Consider the following 19,138-nt stretch of genomic DNA (forward strand, 5'->3'; position numbering starts at 1 on the left):
CAAATATCCTCATCTGTGTCATCTATATGACAGAATGGGGAGGGGATTGATAGTTTATACAGCAAATGTGGTTTGTTTTTAAGACAATTACTTAAGGGCTTTACATATCTCTAAAACAACTACAGGACTCTTTGCCCTGTTCCTAATACAGCCAAATTTTGGAGAAATGACCAACCAAGCAAATAAAAAGTAATTATAAATTCCCCAGATTAGTGAAAGCTCCTCAAATACCTCACTGCTATTTTTCTTAGGAAAGCTAGAATCCCTAAGGAAACGCCAGCCCAGTATTGCCCAGGGTGTTAGGAATGGACATACCCCCGACATGAATGGTAAAGTACAAATTAGGACACGTCAACAAGCTATGGGGCTGTTCTTATTTTAACACAGCTTCAACATGTGTATATCCTCTGAATCAGGAATTTTATTCTAACAGAATAAATATTCACAGAGATTCTGCTGAAGGAAAAACTGATGAGAGAATGTTCATAATCCTGAAAAAACCTGAAAGCAGTGTAAATATCCAACAACAGGGGAATGGTTAACTCTACTCTGCATAGCCTTCAAATTCTCCTATTACATTGCATATCAACTGTACCTCAACAGAGCTTTAAAAATGAATTAATAGGCAGATAACAAAAATGATGAGGGGAATAATATTTAATCACATAGGAATATTGTTAGGTACAAAAAGCAGGCTACAGAGAGCATGAATAATATAATTCTACTTTTGTAAAGCCAGTGTATGTGTGTGTGTGTATCTAAAAGAATATACAAAAACAATATACACCAAGATGTTAAAAATATTTGTCTCTGGAAAGGCAGATTACAAATGACTCTTACTCTCCTCCTTCTGCTTATTTACATTTATTTTTTAAACAATAAATATTTTTTTTTATTAAGGAGAGAAAGCTAATTCAAAAAAAATGAGTTTTTCGTAAATACGTGAATTTAATTTCTTTCACTCTTAACTTTTCTGCCAGGGTGTTGCTACTGCTTACTCATATTCCAAGGGCATAATTTTCCTGTCATGTTGCCAAGTGGGAAACTATAAGGATCCTTTCATTCTTGGAAATGTTCCCCCTGTTCTTCTGATGGTTGAACAGTAGAAGGGCACAGGGTAAACTGTCCAATTATCTATGTGCATAGCAGCGTAGACAAAGAACACAGTGTTTTATTAAAACCCAAAGAAAAGCAGTGTTATTCACTACAATGGATTTAGAGTTGCAGGTACAATATTTTTTCTTTCAAATAAAATAAAATACATAATTTCTGAGAAATCTTTAAAAAAAACCACTGCCCATTCCTTAATGGGCACCATTTCCTGGCTCAGGTTGGGGAAACAAGTTTCCCCACAAATTTATTTGCTTCTACATCGATGTTTCAAGCTGAAACTAGACATGGAATTTCAAAATTCCACAAGAATGGAAACATTTAAATTCAAGTTTTAGACACTGTGTTCTGCCAAAGTGACACTTCCCCTTGCTCCTTTGTGGCTAATTTTTCCCCCATCGTCGCTCCTGGTACCAGCTGGAGAGAGACCTTTAAAAGCTCAGCCTTGGGCAATGGCAAACAGGCAAGTCTATCCTTGAATCTCATTACAGCTCAAAGTAAGCAGAAAAATTCCAGCTACATTTCTTCAGTGTTTCCTAAAAATTTCCACAGGTCCTGCTCAGGAAACCTCTGCCTTTCCCAGCTGGAAGTCTGCCCAGGACTTAAGTAAATGCCTTCCATAAGTAAATGCCTTCCAAATTGTAGGGTCTATTTAATTGGTGCAGTTTATATTCCGGAGGTTTCCTGTTAATTAATTAAAGTCTTGTTTAATTGAGAAGCCGGGTTTCCTTATAAGAAAAGTGTCTTTCTCTTTTCTTTTTCATCTGAGCAAAAGATCTGAAAATAGCTGTGCATTAAATGAGCAGCTTCTTAGCATGAGTTGTAAGACCTTGCAGAAGGAAGGGAGGAGGTTGTACAGCTCCAGTGTCCTCTTTCCTCCATCCCTAAGTGTAGCATGACCTATAACTTATATAAAGTGGTGATGAGGGCACACACCAAGGTGATTCAGAGAGACATCATCCCTTCCCAGTAGCATAGTGTGATGGGAAAGTGTAAGAGACAATGCAAACCAGAACTCACCCAAGATCTGGTCTTGAGTTCTGCTCATCTGTCTGAAATCTGGCTGCATGTAACAAATGGGGATGGCTTACAGATTATAAATAATTAAAATATTAATGAGGATGATACACTATAGAAAAAAAAGAATTCAGTTACTGTGGTTCACATAAAGTAAATTCAGTATTGACATGTGAAACAGAGAGAGATAATTCAGACCTCCTGTCCCCAGTGATCAGTCTTTGGGTCACTCAGTAAGTCAAGATGAATTACAGAGTAAGGCAACAGCACAGATGAAAAGTCCTAATGTTGACAAGACAATACATAGTATCAGTTTTTACTCTTTCTCTTATGGAGCACAAGGTGGGAGTGTCCCTTTGATGAGTCTTATCGGCTGAATTGTGTCCCCCCCCCCAAATTCATATGTCGAATCCCTGCCCCCAGTACCTCAGAATGGGACAGTATTTGGAGATAGAGCCTTTAAAGAGGTGACTAAGTTAAAATGAGGTCATTAGGGTGTGTCCTAATCCAATCTGACTGGTGTCCTTATAAGAGAAGGAAATTTAGACACACGAAGAGACACCAGGGATGCTTGTGCTCAGAGGAAAGATGATGTGAGGACATAGGAAGAAGGTGGCCATCAGCAAATCAAGGAGAGAGCTGCAGAAGAAACCAAGCCTGCCAACACCTTGATCTTGGGCTTCCAGCCACCAGCACTGTGGGAATATAAATTTCTGTTCTTTAAGCCACCTGGTCTGTGCTATTTTATTATGGAAGCACTAGCAAACAAATATAATGAGAAACTAAAAAAGTAAAGCCCCTAACATGCATTTTCCCTCATTGTCAAATACATAACTGCCAACCTCCAGAGGTACTGGAGCTCAGGTCCAGTCCTCTATTCAGGGCGCATATCACATGGACTCTGGCTTTCAGCGTATGTACCACTGTAATTGTAATTATGATTGCAATTCTGATAAATTTGGAAGTATTAACACAATGTCATTCTGAATATTCCAGAGCTTAAGCCCCTGGATACTTGGGTATCTGTGGCAGAACCACCTAATATTAGCAGGTTCCATTATGACTGGCTCTGATGCAGTGTTTTTGATACATCAATGTCTGGGACTTAGATAAATCAATAAACATGAGGACAGTTTTACATTTTTATCTAACACGTTGTAAATGTGATGGAGGCAGAAGCTCCCAGGGCTCACTGTCCCACCAGAAGCAGTGGTGGGCGTGAACAGGGGCCTACCACACGTGGCAGTCTCATGAAGTTGTCCACAGTTACCAGGGAAGGTGGTTGTAATCACAACTCGAAATCCACTGCTCACGAGTAACAAGGAATGAGGGATCTGACATGCTCTACACTAGATTTCAGCTGGAGCTTCCAACAAAGACAGAACCCTCTTTCTCCTTTTCCTTGGGCCAGTCTCTTGGATCCCTAAACTAATTTAACTTCCCTCAAGCTGTTTCAAGCTCCAACCCCAATTTTTCAGTAACCACTTTGGATTCTGATAACACCCAGAATTTGAGATTCTCTGCCCTACTCTAAGCTGATGTTTGCCAAAAATGTAATGAGCAGAGTTTTAGTCATCATTAAAAAAATAAATGAGGGCTTCCCTGGTGGCGCAGTGGTTAAGAGTCCGCCTGCCAGTGCGGGGGACACGGGTTCGAGCCCTGGTCTGGGAAGATCCCACATGCCGCGGAGCAACTAAGCCCGTGCGCCACAACTACTGAGCCTGCGCGTCTGGAGCCTGTGCTCCGCAACGGGAGAGGCCGCGACAGTGAGAGGCCCGCACACCGCGACGAAGAGTGGCCCCCACTCGCCACAACTGGAGAAAGCCCTCGCACAGAAACGAAGACCCAACACAGCCAAAAATAAATAATAAATAAATAAATAAATAAATTTAAATAAATAAATAAATGATACCTGTCTACAACTGAGCCTTTCCAGATTACCCAGTCCTGCTTGCCAGTCCTCTTGGATTTGACTCCCCTGCCCCCATTCATCCTAGATATTTTCTCTACTTCTTTATGAAGGCCTCCAGCTCCAAACTCTAGAGAACATTCTTATACAGGAGATATTCTTGCTGTTATAAAACATGCTCTCTTTGAATGAGGCAAAAAAAAGAATCTTTCATTAGTGCCAACTACAGAGGCTAAATAATGCCAAGTGTAGGAGGAGACAGGAAGGAAGAAAGGAAGGAAGGAAGGGAGTGGGCCAAGACAGGTCTCTACCATGTACAGTCAGCAGGTCATTCTTTAAATCACCACATACTGAAGAGAGATTTAACTGGCCCAGGTTTACACCCCAATTCTAAATGCTATTTATTCTTTCCTAACAAATACCTATCTCAACTCTGCACATTATTTATTTAGCATATTACTATGTAGTTAGCTGGCTCAGCATTCTCACATGCTCTAACTGGCATGCTCTAATAGTCTTCACCAGTTGCACGTGACCACATGGAAATGAGCAGTGTCCTGTGGACCCTACCCTGGTATTCTGTGGTCAAGGGAATTATCTGTCCACACATGTAAAAGCAAGACCCATCTGGCTCTGTGGCCAGAGAATCACACCAGAGATCAAACCCTACCCTGAGAAGGTGAGCTCCCCAATGCCCATTCCTTCCTTGCCCATTCCTTCCTTGCTCATGGTAGAACTCAAACTCCTTCAAGGCCCATTCACTGATACCCCCCCCACCCCCCGTAAGGTTCCATGAGATGTAACTGGTCCAACCTCTAGACTCCCAGCCCTCAGGAGGAACTGTACCTCAACTGAATTCTGCCTCCATAAATATTTAGATGGCAAGGTTCACATCATTTAAAATTTTCCCAACTTCCACTTTTTTCCACACAATGGGTACCTAATAAATGTTTATTGTACTTAATGATAAACAATTAAGGACATGTATTTCAAAGTGTTAATTTTTTTAAAAAATTACTTCAGGGATGTTATTTCGACCTGGTTTAAGACTTAGAAACATAAGGAGGTATTCTAACTTTTTTAAAAAATGGAGTCAGGGAAGGAAAATTTTTTTTAGGGATAAGCAAAGGATGTGAGGGATTTATATTTTGAAGAATTATAATTTGTGTTGGAAAGGCCCTTAGAGATAATGACTAATATTTTTCCTTGTAAATCTAAAATTTCAGAGATTGTCTTAGATAATGGCTAGTTGGTGGGTGGAGAACATAGTGATACTTACAGTACGAAACCACAGCCCACACATTATCTTAAACGCCATTTTTTTTTCCCTGAGCCTAGACAATTTCTGGCATTTAAAACTAGAAATTGCAAGTACAGGAAAAGTAACAAATACCCAGAACGTTATAAAGCACAGGACAGATTGGAAGTCTAGGTAAAAGATGCTTACTCAGTGCCGCTTTCCACCATCTGCGTGAGGAGAGAGATGCCATCCAGATTGATAAACTCCTGGGCAAACGTGACATCCCGGGAGAGGCTGGCCAAGTCCTTCAGGGCCTCCAGCTTGGCGTCCATACTCGACGACTGGATTCGTTCATGGAGCTGGTGGGCGTTTTGAGCCTTACCGGGGACAAAAACAAAGCACAGTATTCACGGAGGAAACCACAACAGACAAAAAATTAACATCTCATTGAGAAATGAAGACTCAAAGGCCAAAAGCACAAGACTAGATGAGTATTACAAACCAAGGGCAGGTTTCCAACCATAATGACTCCAACTTCAGGCAATGCCTGTCAATTTCACAGCGGGAATCAGTGGCCCTCTTTTGACAGGACCCATATTCCCATCTCAAGGAAAAGCAAGAGCCCAAGAACAGTAAAACCCCAGAAATGGGCTTCCCTGGTGGCGCAGTGGTTGAGAATCTGCCTGCCAATGCAGGGGACACGGGTTCGAGCCCTGGTCTGGGAAGACCCCACAGGCCGCGGAGCAACTAGGCCCGTGAGCCACAACTACTGAGCCTGCGCGTCTGGACCCTGTGCTCCACAACAAGAGAGGCCGCGATAGTGAGAGGCCGGCGCACCGCGATGAAGAGTGGCCCCCGCTTGCCGCAACTAGAGAAAGCCCTCGCACAGAAACGAAGACCCAACACAGCCATAAATAAATAAAAATAAATTTTAAAAAAAATTTTTAAAAAACCCAGAAATGGAGCGGGTATGGCAGTGCGGAGGGGAAAACGGGTAGAATGTTTACTTTTTAAGTAAAATTATTATCTATAAATGACAGAAAGCTATTTGCTTAATTAAGCAATTACACAAATTTATACAGCATGTTCACCCGTTCAGTCAATACTCTGAGTAATAACTGCCTACACACAATGTTCAAAAGCTTCATTAGACACCCAAATAATCTTTCCGGGTTACTGAAAGTCTTCCAGCACAACACAATGGGGCTTGTAAATTCCACTTTTCAACAACACGTGTTTCACATCCATTAGCTATTTACTGCGTGAATTTAAAACAAAATAATCAGGCAACCAAATTAGCAGCTTTGTCTCCAATTAAAGTTCCCCTTTTTAAGGCATTTGCACGTTGCTTCTACATGCAGGACAGAAGTATACTGGAGGAGCTGAACTTCTAGATAATAATGTGTCTTCTGTATTTCTCATTCACCCAGTAAAGGTTTCCATATCTACCTTTCAGTTGGGACAGACAGTAGGAAAAATAAGATAATAAATTTTTCTGCCTGTGTTTTTGCTTAATAGAAATAACTGAGTATCTTTGTAGTTATTAACTCAAAACTGCAATGGTTGAAGCACGCTGCCATTCTCATATTCTCCTTTGAAACTTGTCATATTTCAGAGAAAGGGGAAGAAGGTATATTTGACCCCAACAATGAGGCATCTTCTCCCAAACAGAAACTGATTAGAAATATCAGAGGAGCCCTATGTGAACTATAACAGGGTTAAGATTGCAGAGCAGAAAAAATAGAATCCACACAGGAACTAAGAGCAAAGGGACTCCACCCTAAGTGCCCCCTTCCTCCCTGCCCAGCTCCCCTTCACTGTCAGCTGGAAGCAGCCCCGCAGAAAGAAGGGGATTCAGCAGGGAAACCAATGCAATTCTTCAGTGACCAAGACAGATGAAACCCATACTCCTATCACTTGGTCAGAGACATATACTATGGTCTCCCATGTAATTACAACCAAAACTTGACACTTTGCATCAGAAACTAGAATAGAAGAAGGAAGCAAAGGAAGGTGCAGGAGAATAAGAACCTTTCCTACTCATTCACTGATACCCACATAGCTGACAAAAGGCTCAAACCCTAAATTCCATTTTTAAGAAAGGGAGAATCACTTTATTTATCTTGTTACGTTGTTCAAAGATGTACCATTCTCCAAAATTTTCAAATGGAGATACAGCATTAACAGTAACATACAATATTTAACCCAAGTGAATCACTTTGAATTCCTTGAAAAATACATTTTTCTCCCAGCCGGAAGTCTGCATTTACTATAGAGATTATGATAATAATGAGGACTCAAAAATGATTTCATTGTCATAATTAATAGTGTTTGGTGCTGTTAATACCACTATTAAAAACAGCTGACAGTTACTTAGTAACTGTAGATTTACTACATAGATTTTAGATTTTCGGTTTTTGGCCGCGCTGCGTGGCTTGCAGGATCTTAGTTCCCCGACCAGGGATCGAATCCTGGCCCTCGGCAGTGAAAGTGTGGAGTCCTAACCACTGGACTGCCAAGGAATTCCCACCTAGTGTTTTTTTATGAGCCACTCTTCGAAATATCTTCCTGCAGGACTTCATTCAATCTTTCAGGCAGGAGCTTTCATTATCTTCATTTTACAACGGAAATGGAAGTGTAGAGAAGTTAAGTAACTTGCCCAGGGTCATACAGCTTGTCCATGCTGGAGCTAAGATAGAACCTGGGCAGCTGGAATCTGGGAACAGGCTCTAAAGTAGTACACTGTGTCGTGCATGAGAACCCCCTGGATGGTTTCTTAAAACATGGATACCTAGGCTCCACCCAAAGTTTTTGTTTCTGTAGGCCTGAGGTGGAGTCCCCTAAAGTGCATGTTTAACAAGCTCCCAGGTGCTGCTGCTGCCTCTGCTGATGCTGATGATCGTGGCATCACATGCTGAGAACCGCTGTTCTAAAACTCCCACGATACTGCGTCTCAAAGTGATGACGGAGGTGTGGCCCAGCCCCACAGGGCTCATGGGCTCTGCCTCTGTCTTCTAATCAGCACCTCGTCTTCTCCAGCTGGGGCACCACAAGCCCCTCGTGGCTTCCTGTAGCAAAAAGACAATCTACCCGCCCTTTTAAAAGGGTACATTTCTCAGCAGAAACATTTGCTAAGAAAATAGAAAGAATGAGTCAATAATTATAAGATCTAGGTAGATGAGATTTATTATACCATTCTTTCTGCTTTTGTATGTGCTTGAAATGTTACCTACTTAGAAGTTCATGAATGGATTAATTGAAAATAGTAGAAGTGAAGAGAGACAAAAACAGAAACCTGGAAAGGACAAGCGTCCCAAGCAGAAGAATTAAGACTCAACAGCCCCTCACAGATGTAGAGAACAGACCTGTGGTTGCCAAGGGGGAAGATGGCTGGGGGAGGGGTGGGTTGGGAGTTTGGGGTTAGCAGATGCAAACTAGTACACATAGAATGGATAAACCACAAGGTCCTACTGTAGAGCACAGGGAACTATATTATATTCAATATCCTGTGATAAATCAAAATGGAAAAGAATATAAAACAGAATTTATATATATGTATAACTGAATCACTTTAATACACAGCAGAAACTAACACAACGTTGTAAATCAACTATACTGCAATAAAAAAATTTTTTTAAAAAGACCAAATAGTCCCAAATCCTAGGACTGCTAATCGGTTGCTGTTGTGGAAATCAAAAATATTTTACCAGGACAGTCACACACCAGTACAACAAAGCGATACTCTGACTTGCTGGGGTCTCAGCCAAAGAGTTACTCCCAATAACAGTAATAAAGGCTCCAAATTGTGTCAGACAGCAACATCCAGCTCATAGATGCAATCGCCTGAGAAGTTTCTATGGAACGGTCCACAACTCTCCTGCACTTGACCTAGTGCCTGAAAACAATATGCCCTGTTTTCATAGAGGTGTTCTTATCCTTCAGGGCAGACCTTCTTCCTTCCCTGAGTGCCATCATCTAAGAAGTCAACCCTTCATAAAAATGTCAAGTTCCCGAGGCATTTGGTGTTGGGTAAGTTTTCCTCGTGGTTTCAGGATATAAGTAAACCACTGGAGGGGACACATCATTCATGAGGATGGGAGGGTTATGGCCAGCTTGGTGGGCTGTGGTGGAGAGCTCCCTGAACTACGAGTGAGAAGCCGGGCTACTTCCAGCCCTGTCACTGGTTAGCTCTGGTGCCTTGGAGAAATTCTCTTAATCTCTGGGCCTCATTTTCCTCATCGGTACACTGAGGAACTGTGACGAGATCACGCTTAGGGTTCCCCCAACCCACAAAGCCATAGATTGTTCCTCAGGTGGGCAGGAACCCTTATCATGAAGTCTGCCTAGAGAAAGTTTGCTCCATAGATGTTAATGCCCTATGTGAGCCCCAATCAAAATATTATTATACATCAAACTGCTGTGACATTTTTAATGCAATATTTTTCCAGGTGGAACTGGAACAGGTAGAGATATGTATTCTTTTTACCTTCCTTAATTTCTAATAACGTGGATGTGAAACTTTTATTAGGAAAAATAATGTGAGAATAAGTTTTATTATTAAGATACTGGGGTTGTGTAAGAAAAACTTACTTTTTTGGCATCAGTTATTTGCCAAAGATTACTTGGCACATAATTTCACTTGGCCTATATTCAGACAAGTCTTTACAGTTATCCATAAAGCTATGCCCCTTCAAAATCAAAGACAGAATCCTCACTCACTGATTCAACAAATACTCCTGGAAGCTTACTCTGAGCCAGGCACTGTTCTATATATTTAGGATTCTGCAACAAACAAGAGGCAAGCTTCTTGCTCTCCTGGAGCTTACGTCCTCGAGGTGGGAGGCAGACAATAAAACAAATTAACAGTAAGAAATTAAATATTGATGAGTTCATAGCAAAACCTAAAAGAGGAATGAGATAGTGAGGGGTGGCTTTTTAAGATGGAGTGGTTTTCAGGGACAAGCAGCCTAAGAAAGCAACATTGATGCAGAGATCTGATTGACAAGGAGTCAGGCACATCGGGCAAGGGCTGAGGAAGATACTCTGGGCAGCAGGAATGGTTAGTACAAAGGAGGAACAGGAGGAACAAGCCTGGTATGTCTGGAGGGACAGAAGGAGGACCAGTGTATCTGGGGTTGGAGAGCAAAGGAGAAAGTGGAAGGAGGTGAGGACAGGCAAGCAGACTGGGCCAGGCAGCCTAAGGAGTTCATGAGCAGCAGAGCTGGAGGAATCCTGGGTGGTGATGAGCATCCCTGACTGAGAGAATGCATTTAAGTATCTAGACAGATGTGTGGTACCTTTGGAGCTCTCAAAATAGCATTATATTCAAACCCTGGAAGCCACCAAAATGTTCAACAATAGGACAATGGTTAAATAACCATGATATAGTCATAGGATGAAATATCATATGGAATTAAAAATGAAACTTTCAGAGAATATACGATAGCATGGGCACATCTTCATGATGGAATATTAGGAGAAAGGGTAGGATGCAAATATATTTTACTGTTTGAGGGGCAGAGGTATATGTGTATGGGTGTGGGTGTGTATCCAGTGGAACGTAAAGGAGAAGAAGAAATATGTCAGATTTGCTCACCACTTTATTTCCGGTACCTAGAACAGAGCCTGGCATTTACCAGGAGTTCAAAAAAATTCCACTAAATGCATGAAGAAATAAATGAATATATATGCACACATATTTGCATAAACACAACCCAAGGAAACAAATCAAGATATGACCCATTGTTATTTATGAATTGTAATATTCTACATAATTTTTTGTAGCAAGCTTCACTTTTCAAATATTCCGTGAGTCTGCAATATTTTTATGTTTGGGGGAAAATCTACATTATTAAAAAATAAAATAACCTTAGTTCTGATTTTTCAAGCAGTTAGCCCAACTGAAAAGAGTCTAGCAACTATATGGGTGATTGTATCAGATAGTAAGTTTTATTTTCTGGCATTGTCCTAAGGATAGAAAACAAGTTTCGCCTTGAGCCCCTCAAACAGCTCAGTGTGACTGCCTAATGTCCTGGGCTGAGAAAGTTCTGGGCCCAGGCTCAGAGGGAAACAGCCTCCGAGTGATCACAGGTGACACAGAACGGATATGTATGGTAGAAGTGTGCCAGGTATTTACCATCTCTATTCTTTAAGGTCCTACTTAAAATTATTCCCAAGAAACTTCCAGAATGGTTCTGGGTCCGTGATACCAATTAAGAAGTAATCTAAAATGTCCTTAGGATCACAGGTTTCACAGATATTTTCAAATGTACACTCAATATTGCCCAGCAATCAGACTACGCTTTCCTGTGTCCCTCCAAAATGACTCCTTCACACCTTTTCTTCTCTCCTTAAACTCCCCCATCCCCTGCTTCCCTCACACCGGTGATCTTGCCTCACATTTTATTGAGGAAATCAAAGCAATCAGCCAGGAGTTCCTGCACCTTCCTACTTCAAAAAGCACAGCCAGAGTTCCTTCATCTTCCTATTTCCAAGGACACGGCCCAGGATCTCTACTCTCACGCTTTGCTTCTTCCTGATTCTATGCACCTGGCCCCTGTTTCCTATCCAAGGTCAATCTTTCCCTGCAACTCTAGAGCCCTTACCCTCTCACCTTCTCAGGTATTCTGCTTCTATTTTGTCCCCCTTTCACCCGTACATCAGTTTCTCTCCCTGCAGTGGATCATTTCCAGCTGCAAACATCTCTAATAGGTCGGTCCTGTCTTAAAAAACAAACAGAAATGTACAAACCTTTGTACATTGAGCCAATCAATTCACTTCCAGCCGGGCCCTCATTTCACTGCTTCCACTCTCTGCAAAAGTTCTGGAATAAAGAGTGGGTCTAAAGCTGCAACTCACCTCACCTCATACTCTCTCTTCTCCTCACCTCCACGAGGCTTCCACCCTCACCCCTACCTACGCGGAGAGCGGCTCCATGATGCTACCAACACCTCTGTGCAGCACACCCACCTTGCTCATCTGATCTTCCTACTGTCTCAGCAGCCTTCAGCACACCTAAGTGTTCCTTTCTTTCTCCTTGAAGCACTTTCTTCTGTTGGCTTCTTGGCCAGCTCCTCGGCCAGCTCCTCCTCCAAACCTGGGAGTGTGCCCAGGGCCCTGCCTTCCCTGTGGCGGACAACCTCACCCAGCCCATGGCCTTCCACGCCACGTACCTGTGATGGCTGGCACACCTGTATTCTCCAGGCTGCCCGACACACATTCCTAACTGCCTGGTTGACATGTTGTGCTCACGGGCACATAACAGGCATCTCGAACTCTTCATTTTCCCCTTCCCAAACTTTGTATTCCAGTAAACAGCACTACTGTTTATTGTGCCCAAATACCGGGCCATCCTCGCAGCCTCTCTCAAGGGGCACCACATCCAAAGTATCAGGAGGTGCTAGGGCTTGCCCTCTCACACTCCTTCAGACCCTCCATGTCCTTACAACGCAGGCAGCCCGCACCATCTTCATCTCCTGCCGGGACTGCTGCACTGAACTCCTAACCTGTCCCCCTGCCACCTACAATCTGTTCTTGGGCAGCAGCCAGAGTGATCTTGTCACTCCTGTGCCTAAAAGCCTCCACTGGCTTCTCTCTAAGTTAGGCTCATAGGGCAATGGAGAGAAATAGAACTTAAGACAGCTTACAATTCTTTTCAAGTTTCTCAGCTCAGTGGAGAGAAATTGGTTCCAAAAATTTTAATGGCCTCCCTGTTAAGAATCTCTGATAACCTGAATCCACAGAGTGACTGAGATAACACTGTTTTTCTTTTTGCCAGGGTAACTGGCCCCCGAAATCAGTGTGACAAGCCCTCTGACCCAGATGCCTCTAATATCATTTCCCCAAACGAGAGAGAACAGAAAGGCAGGGTTATGCTTAGAGCTGACAAAGCAACAGTAGATACTTGATGAGCAGTTTTATTTAACATGTCCACACGGGCCAAATGAGGGATAAAAGGCAAGAAGAGTTCAGGTCATATATAAAACGGCTCTTAAAAATCTAATAGTTTGGAATACTGGAATGGTTTTAGCATGGAATGTTATGATTCACCTCTTGTATACTGTAGTGACATTATGATATGTATTTGTGTATTTATTTAATTAAAAATAATACCAGCACATGGTATAGAAATATGTAAGTACTACCAGAAGTTATAAAATGATAAATAAAGTTAGCCTAATGTTAACAGTTTCTTGTGTTATCCCTTGAGAATCATTTCTATCCTTCTATCAACATACATACACCTCCTTTCCCTGTGCATAACGCTGTCACTCCATACACAATGTTCTGCAACCTGCTTTTGCACTTAATAATAAAATTTTTAGATGCCTCTGAGGCAGCACATGACACATTCTTTTTTACAGCTACACAGTATTCTATCACATGGTTATTACCTAATGCATTTAACTAGTCTCAACTGATAGACAGTTAACAGGTTTCAGTTTTTGATTACTGAAAGCAATGACGCATACAGCCCTGTATGGGTGTGTATGGTGTGTGTGTGTGTGTGTGTGTGTGTGTCCTTCAGTGCTTTTGTGAGTCTATCTATTGGATAAATTCCCAGCAGTAAAATTGTTAGGACAAAGACATGTATTTTAAGCTTGGGTGGATACAGCTAAATTGCTCTCCAAAGAGGCTGTACCAATTTATACTCTTGACACCACAGCATCTTTGCCTCACACCTTGATTATCTAGGAGTGTAGATTTTCATCTCTTTTGAGAGAAAGATTGAGTTTTTTCTTTCATATGTATCTATATCTATATAGATCTATACAGCTATAGCTAAATAGCCATATATAGATCTATATAGATCCATCTATCTATATATATCTATAGATAGACTATATGTATAGATTTATAGATCAAGAGAGAGAAAGAAATCATTTTTGTTTATAGCTTTTGGCCATCTGTTTTGGGGGCAGTTAATTTATTCATAAGAGATCCTGCAAATTGAGGAATTAGCCCTCTATTTATCATGCATGTTGCCAATTGTTTTCCTTAATTTGCTGTTTTTGACTTTGTTTCTGGAATTCTTTCCAAACATGAAGGTTTTGTGGGGTTGTTTTTATTGTTTGGTAGTCAAATTTATCAATCTTTTTCTTTATGACTTCTGGGTTTTGTGTCCTACTTAGCGTGGCTTTCCACACTCCAAGACTACAAATATATTTACTGTGAAAACTTTTTAAAACAAAAATTTCAGGAAAGTGAAAACAACGGTCTGGGAACGCAAGCTTCTTCTAATAGGAACAATAGCCAAAATTTATGTAAAATGTGCTTTATGCAACGTGTGACCTCAGGTTAGATTTCCACAGGTATTATTATCATGGCAGGTACAAGGGAACACTACTTAGCTGCACAATCTGAAGGTCTCCAAACCCTGAAATGCTCAGAAATTCACACACATTTGCACACATTCCCTGAGTATGTTCATGGCTAGATTTTCATGATACTGGAGAGATGGATAAGGATAGGACACCTAAAAAAGATACATGTTTAAGATGGTCACTAGAGAGATTGTCTAAAGATGTGCAATGCAGAGGAAGACGATCAGCCAAGTGTTGGACTTTTAAAAGAATAAAAATGCAGGTTGTTTTTTTCGATCTTCTCTTATTAATGCCCTATTTTGTTAGGAACAATCCAGAAAGGATAGTTCTATATAGAGGGGGACTGAAAATAAATCCATCAACAAAAATACCATCACTGATAGAGTGGAGGTGAGACTCAGCACAGCTGCACATCGCCTAAAACAAGAGTGTGTGTATGCATGTGTGTACGAGTGTGGGCATGTGTGCGTCTTTTCTGGCTACAGGGAGAGTTCAGCTGAGGTAGATGAAAGGACTTGTAAAAGCTAGCACAACACTGCTTGCCAGTTTCTTTATGGTACTCTAATACCTCCTAGCAAATTTAATAGAGACAGCTATTTTTTTAAAATATATTTTTATTGTGTATGTAAAAAGTGAAAGAGTTAGCATCTGCTGACCCATATTTTTCAGTCAAACACAAAACAATTTTTTTAAAAATCTACCAGCAACAAGTGAAGTTTACAGATCCAAACTATCTTGATTATAGAGTAATTCCCAATTCTATACCCTGTGGCTACAGTCAAACCATAAATGCTTACTTAAAGTGCATGTGCCTGGACCCTATTCCTAGATATCATTATTCAGCTTCTCTTTAAAGGCTCAGACATCAGCATTTAAAAAATTCTACCAATCATTCAGGTTTGGGGACCACTGTCCTCTGGAAAATGTAAACCAATCTCTTGTAGTGAATTCCATCGTATAATATTGCCTTGTGCACTGGCTTTCACATCTCTCCATTCACCGTGCTGGGTATATGAAGAGCACAAGCTCCATCGTCCCCAGTGATGCCAAGTCATGCCATGGTGTTAGTACGTTGACTTTCCAGATGCTGACAAACTCTACCCTGCCAAACACCTAACGTTCTTTCAAGGAGTAGCTTAGCGCTGCAGAAATTTTGTTCATGAACCCATGGCAAATAAAAAAGAGAACTGACTTCATTTAGTGAAGGCCTAGATTTTTTTAAAAAAAGCAGTGCCTTTCTAATTCTGAGATGAAACAAAAGGCAAGGTGTACCCTTTCTGCCCATCAAGCAGATGAATAATTTCAGCAGGATAAATAGGAACTACGAAACCCAAATGAAAACCATGGTCTCTAAAGGTCAAATTAACATGAATTCATGATGACTAAAGTAAGAAGATCAATGCTAAGGCAGACAAAAATGTCTCAGCTCATCATGTAGCCACTGAAAAATGAGTATGAATGATAATTCCCATTAAGTGGAAAAGAAGGTACCAAAAGACAGTTCAGCCAACGCCAGCAGCGTATTCTTATGGAGTCCATCACTGTGTTTAGGCTCAAAATGTTACTGGGTAAAATGTTCAGGAGTTTGTAAGCCTCTCTAATGTAATTTTCGACAAGAAGAGTTTGTGGTGGTTACAGTACCCACAATTTAAGTTTAGCCAGATGCTTTTCCCAATTTTTAAATTTATTTTTAGCCTACCACATGGCTTCAGTGGAAACTGAAAATGAGAGCTAGACACAGTTTTCATCACATATGCAGAGTGAAAATAGTAACACTTGGTGTATTTTGTGCAGATTATTTTTTAGGAAAGCGATAAAATGCACTGTGAAAAATACGTAGTTGAAATATGCTAATGTTACTACCCAAAGTATCTATAAGCCAGCCAGAAAGATCAAGATAAGCAACATAGTTGGCTAGAGTAATCTAAATATACTGTAGCATTTTGTTTAGCAGCTTTTATCTGGAAGACATTAAAGTGTTTTGTTTTTTTTTTCTAGAATCAGCTGTCGGTGAAAGCGTAAGTGGCAAACATTTCTTAAACTATATTTTTATGAATTGTCATAATAACTGACCAAAACTAGAAAATGCTTAAACACTCTCTTTCACACACAGACACACCCTCTGACTTCAAAGGGAAGTAATGGGCTGTCTCTAGTTTTGTTTCCTTTGTTTGTTGTCTCAATTTGTTCAGATGGCCTTAGGTGGAGCTGTGGACAGGCAGGTAAAACCGATCAGTACAGCTGAGTTATCCCATCTGTAATATGAGAATTGCTGAGATGACCCCAAAACTCAAACTTTAAGGTCAATTTACTTGCACATAACCTGGAACAAAAACTGCCCTTTCTGTAATGGGAAATAGAAGGAGGGGCATTCTTGCCAGTCCAGAATATGAGGACCGTCCAAAGATCTTTTGTTTCTCACAAAAGTCACCGTGAAAAATTAACATCCCATAATCCCTTTAACAAACTGCAGATCAAAGACTTTACTAGAAAGCTACAAACAAAGATCAACTTACTGGAGATGTGGTTAATCGAAGGATAGTGCCATTTTTTATTTCATTGCGATTCTGGAAAAGAAAAAAAAATCTTTGTAAATCTTCAAGTGGAAGCTTGGAAAAGAAGAGAATAAAGGTAAATATAATCTAGCAGAGACTCTATATAATAAGCATTCATATGATTCAGTTTATTCTCACTTGAGTAATTTTGAGCTATTTCACAAAGAACTTTAAACTGGGTCCCAGATGTATTAACTTTAATTTTTTTCCCCTCAATTCTTTTTGTTTAATTTAATTTTTATTTTATTTTGGAGTATAGTTGATTTACAATGTTGTGTTAGTTTCGGGTGCACAGCAAAGTGATTCAGTTATACGTATACATATATCCATTCTTTTTCAGATTCTTTTCCCATATAGGTTATTACAGAATAGTGAGTAGAGTTCCCTGTGCTATACAGTAGGTCCTTGTTGATTATCTATTTTATATACAGTAGTGTGTATATGTTAATCCCATATTGTTAACTCATCCCTCCCCCCAACCTCCGACCTTTCCCCTGTGGGAACCATAAGTTTGTTTTCAAAGTCCGTGAGTCTATTTCTGTTCTGTTTCTTTATACCAAGTCATAGACAGCATTCAGTACAGAGGAAGTGAATATAAACCCAGAAAACAGGAATACGGGGCCCAAGGATAGCAATCAAGAAAAGCAATTTAAAAAGGATATTAAGGGAATATGACCCAGCAATACCATGCCTACATATACACCCAAGAGAACCGAAACTGTATGTCTACATAAAAACTTGTACGTGAATGTTCATAGAAATGTTATTCATAATAGCCAAAAGTGTAAACAACCTGAATGTCCATCAGCAGATGACTAGATAAACAAAATGTGGTAAATCCATATAATGGAATATTATTAGGCCATAAAAAGAAATGAACTATTGATACACACTACCACATGGATGAATCTTGAAAACATCAAGTGAAAGAATCTAGAGGCAAAGGCCACATATTTTATGATTCCATTTATCAGAAGAGGCAAATCCATAGAAACAGGAAGCAGATTAATGGTTTCCAAGGGCTGGGGGAGGAGGATTTGGGAGTGAGTGCTAACGGGTGCAGGGGTTTTTGGGGGGGTGATTAAATGTTCTAAAATTGATTATGGTGATGATTTCAGAAATCTGTGAACATAGTAAAATCCAATGAATCGAACACTTTATAAGGTGAGTTTTTTGGTACGTGAATTATATCTCAATAAAGCTCTTCTTTCTTAAATGAAAGGTTAGAAAGGAACCTGGTTTCTTAACATTTGCTGGTCCCTACTGCATTTTGCCTTGAAGTTAAGAACAAACAGCATCAATGAGCAGATCCCAAATCGGTCCATCTCCACTTGGCAAGTGTATTTGCGGTGAGTGTCTTGAAATTTTGACTTAGCATCTTTGGCATTGAAAGGAGAATTTCACTGGTAGTTTTCTCTTCTGCCACCAGAGTACGCACCATGCTCAGCTTTCAGGAGTTGGCCTTCTGGGAGTCACACCACCGCATCCCTCACCCTGGAGCACTGAGGCCAGGAGGTTAATAAAGTGCCTTGTGGGCCCTTCTCCTGTACCGTTTCAGACAAGTCCCAAGCTAGAATTTGCTCAGGATGCAGCAGGCACACTGAACTGGTGGGAAATTTCTCAGGATGAGATGCCAAAAACACACAGAACGCTCACTCTCCCCCTCAGCCAATTCTGACTATTTATTGGAAAATGAATTTTGTAAACGAATTATCTGAAAGCGAACAGGCTTCAGGCCAATACTCTCTCCCAAAGAAAACCTAATCTGAACGTTTTATACTGAGTTCAGGCCTGAAAACTCCATACTGCCAGATCCAAACCTTCCTCGGGCAATTTCAGCGCAATCTAGAGCATCCCCAGCCAGACACCCTGGGCCACCTCTTGAGAGAGCAAGGTCCTCGTTACACCAAGTGTGCAGGCAAGGGCTGAAGAGCCACCTGGCAGCCAGGCTCAGGTATGAGATGGTGAAATGAATTTCAGTCTT

General features: G+C 40.8%; 1 protein-coding gene across 3 annotated transcripts in view; it reads right to left on the minus strand.

The window, feature by feature from the left end:
* The window catches only part of ELMO1 (engulfment and cell motility 1), a 560,600-nt gene that overhangs the window by 385,200 nt on the left and 156,262 nt on the right, over positions 1–19,138 (minus strand). For all 3 annotated transcript variants that reach the window (XM_061198670.1, XM_061198671.1, XM_061198669.1), the window contains 2 exons: positions 17,116–17,166; positions 5,484–5,653 (listed from right to left, as the gene is read on the minus strand). In XM_061198670.1, coding sequence (XP_061054653.1) covers positions 5,484–5,653; positions 17,116–17,166 — 221 coding nt within the window. The remainder of the gene's footprint in view (positions 1–5,483; positions 5,654–17,115; positions 17,167–19,138) is intronic.

This window comes from Eubalaena glacialis, chromosome 8 (genome assembly GCF_028564815.1).
Source record: "Eubalaena glacialis isolate mEubGla1 chromosome 8, mEubGla1.1.hap2.+ XY, whole genome shotgun sequence".
In the NCBI taxonomy this organism is placed as follows: Eukaryota; Metazoa; Chordata; class Mammalia; order Artiodactyla; family Balaenidae; genus Eubalaena; species Eubalaena glacialis.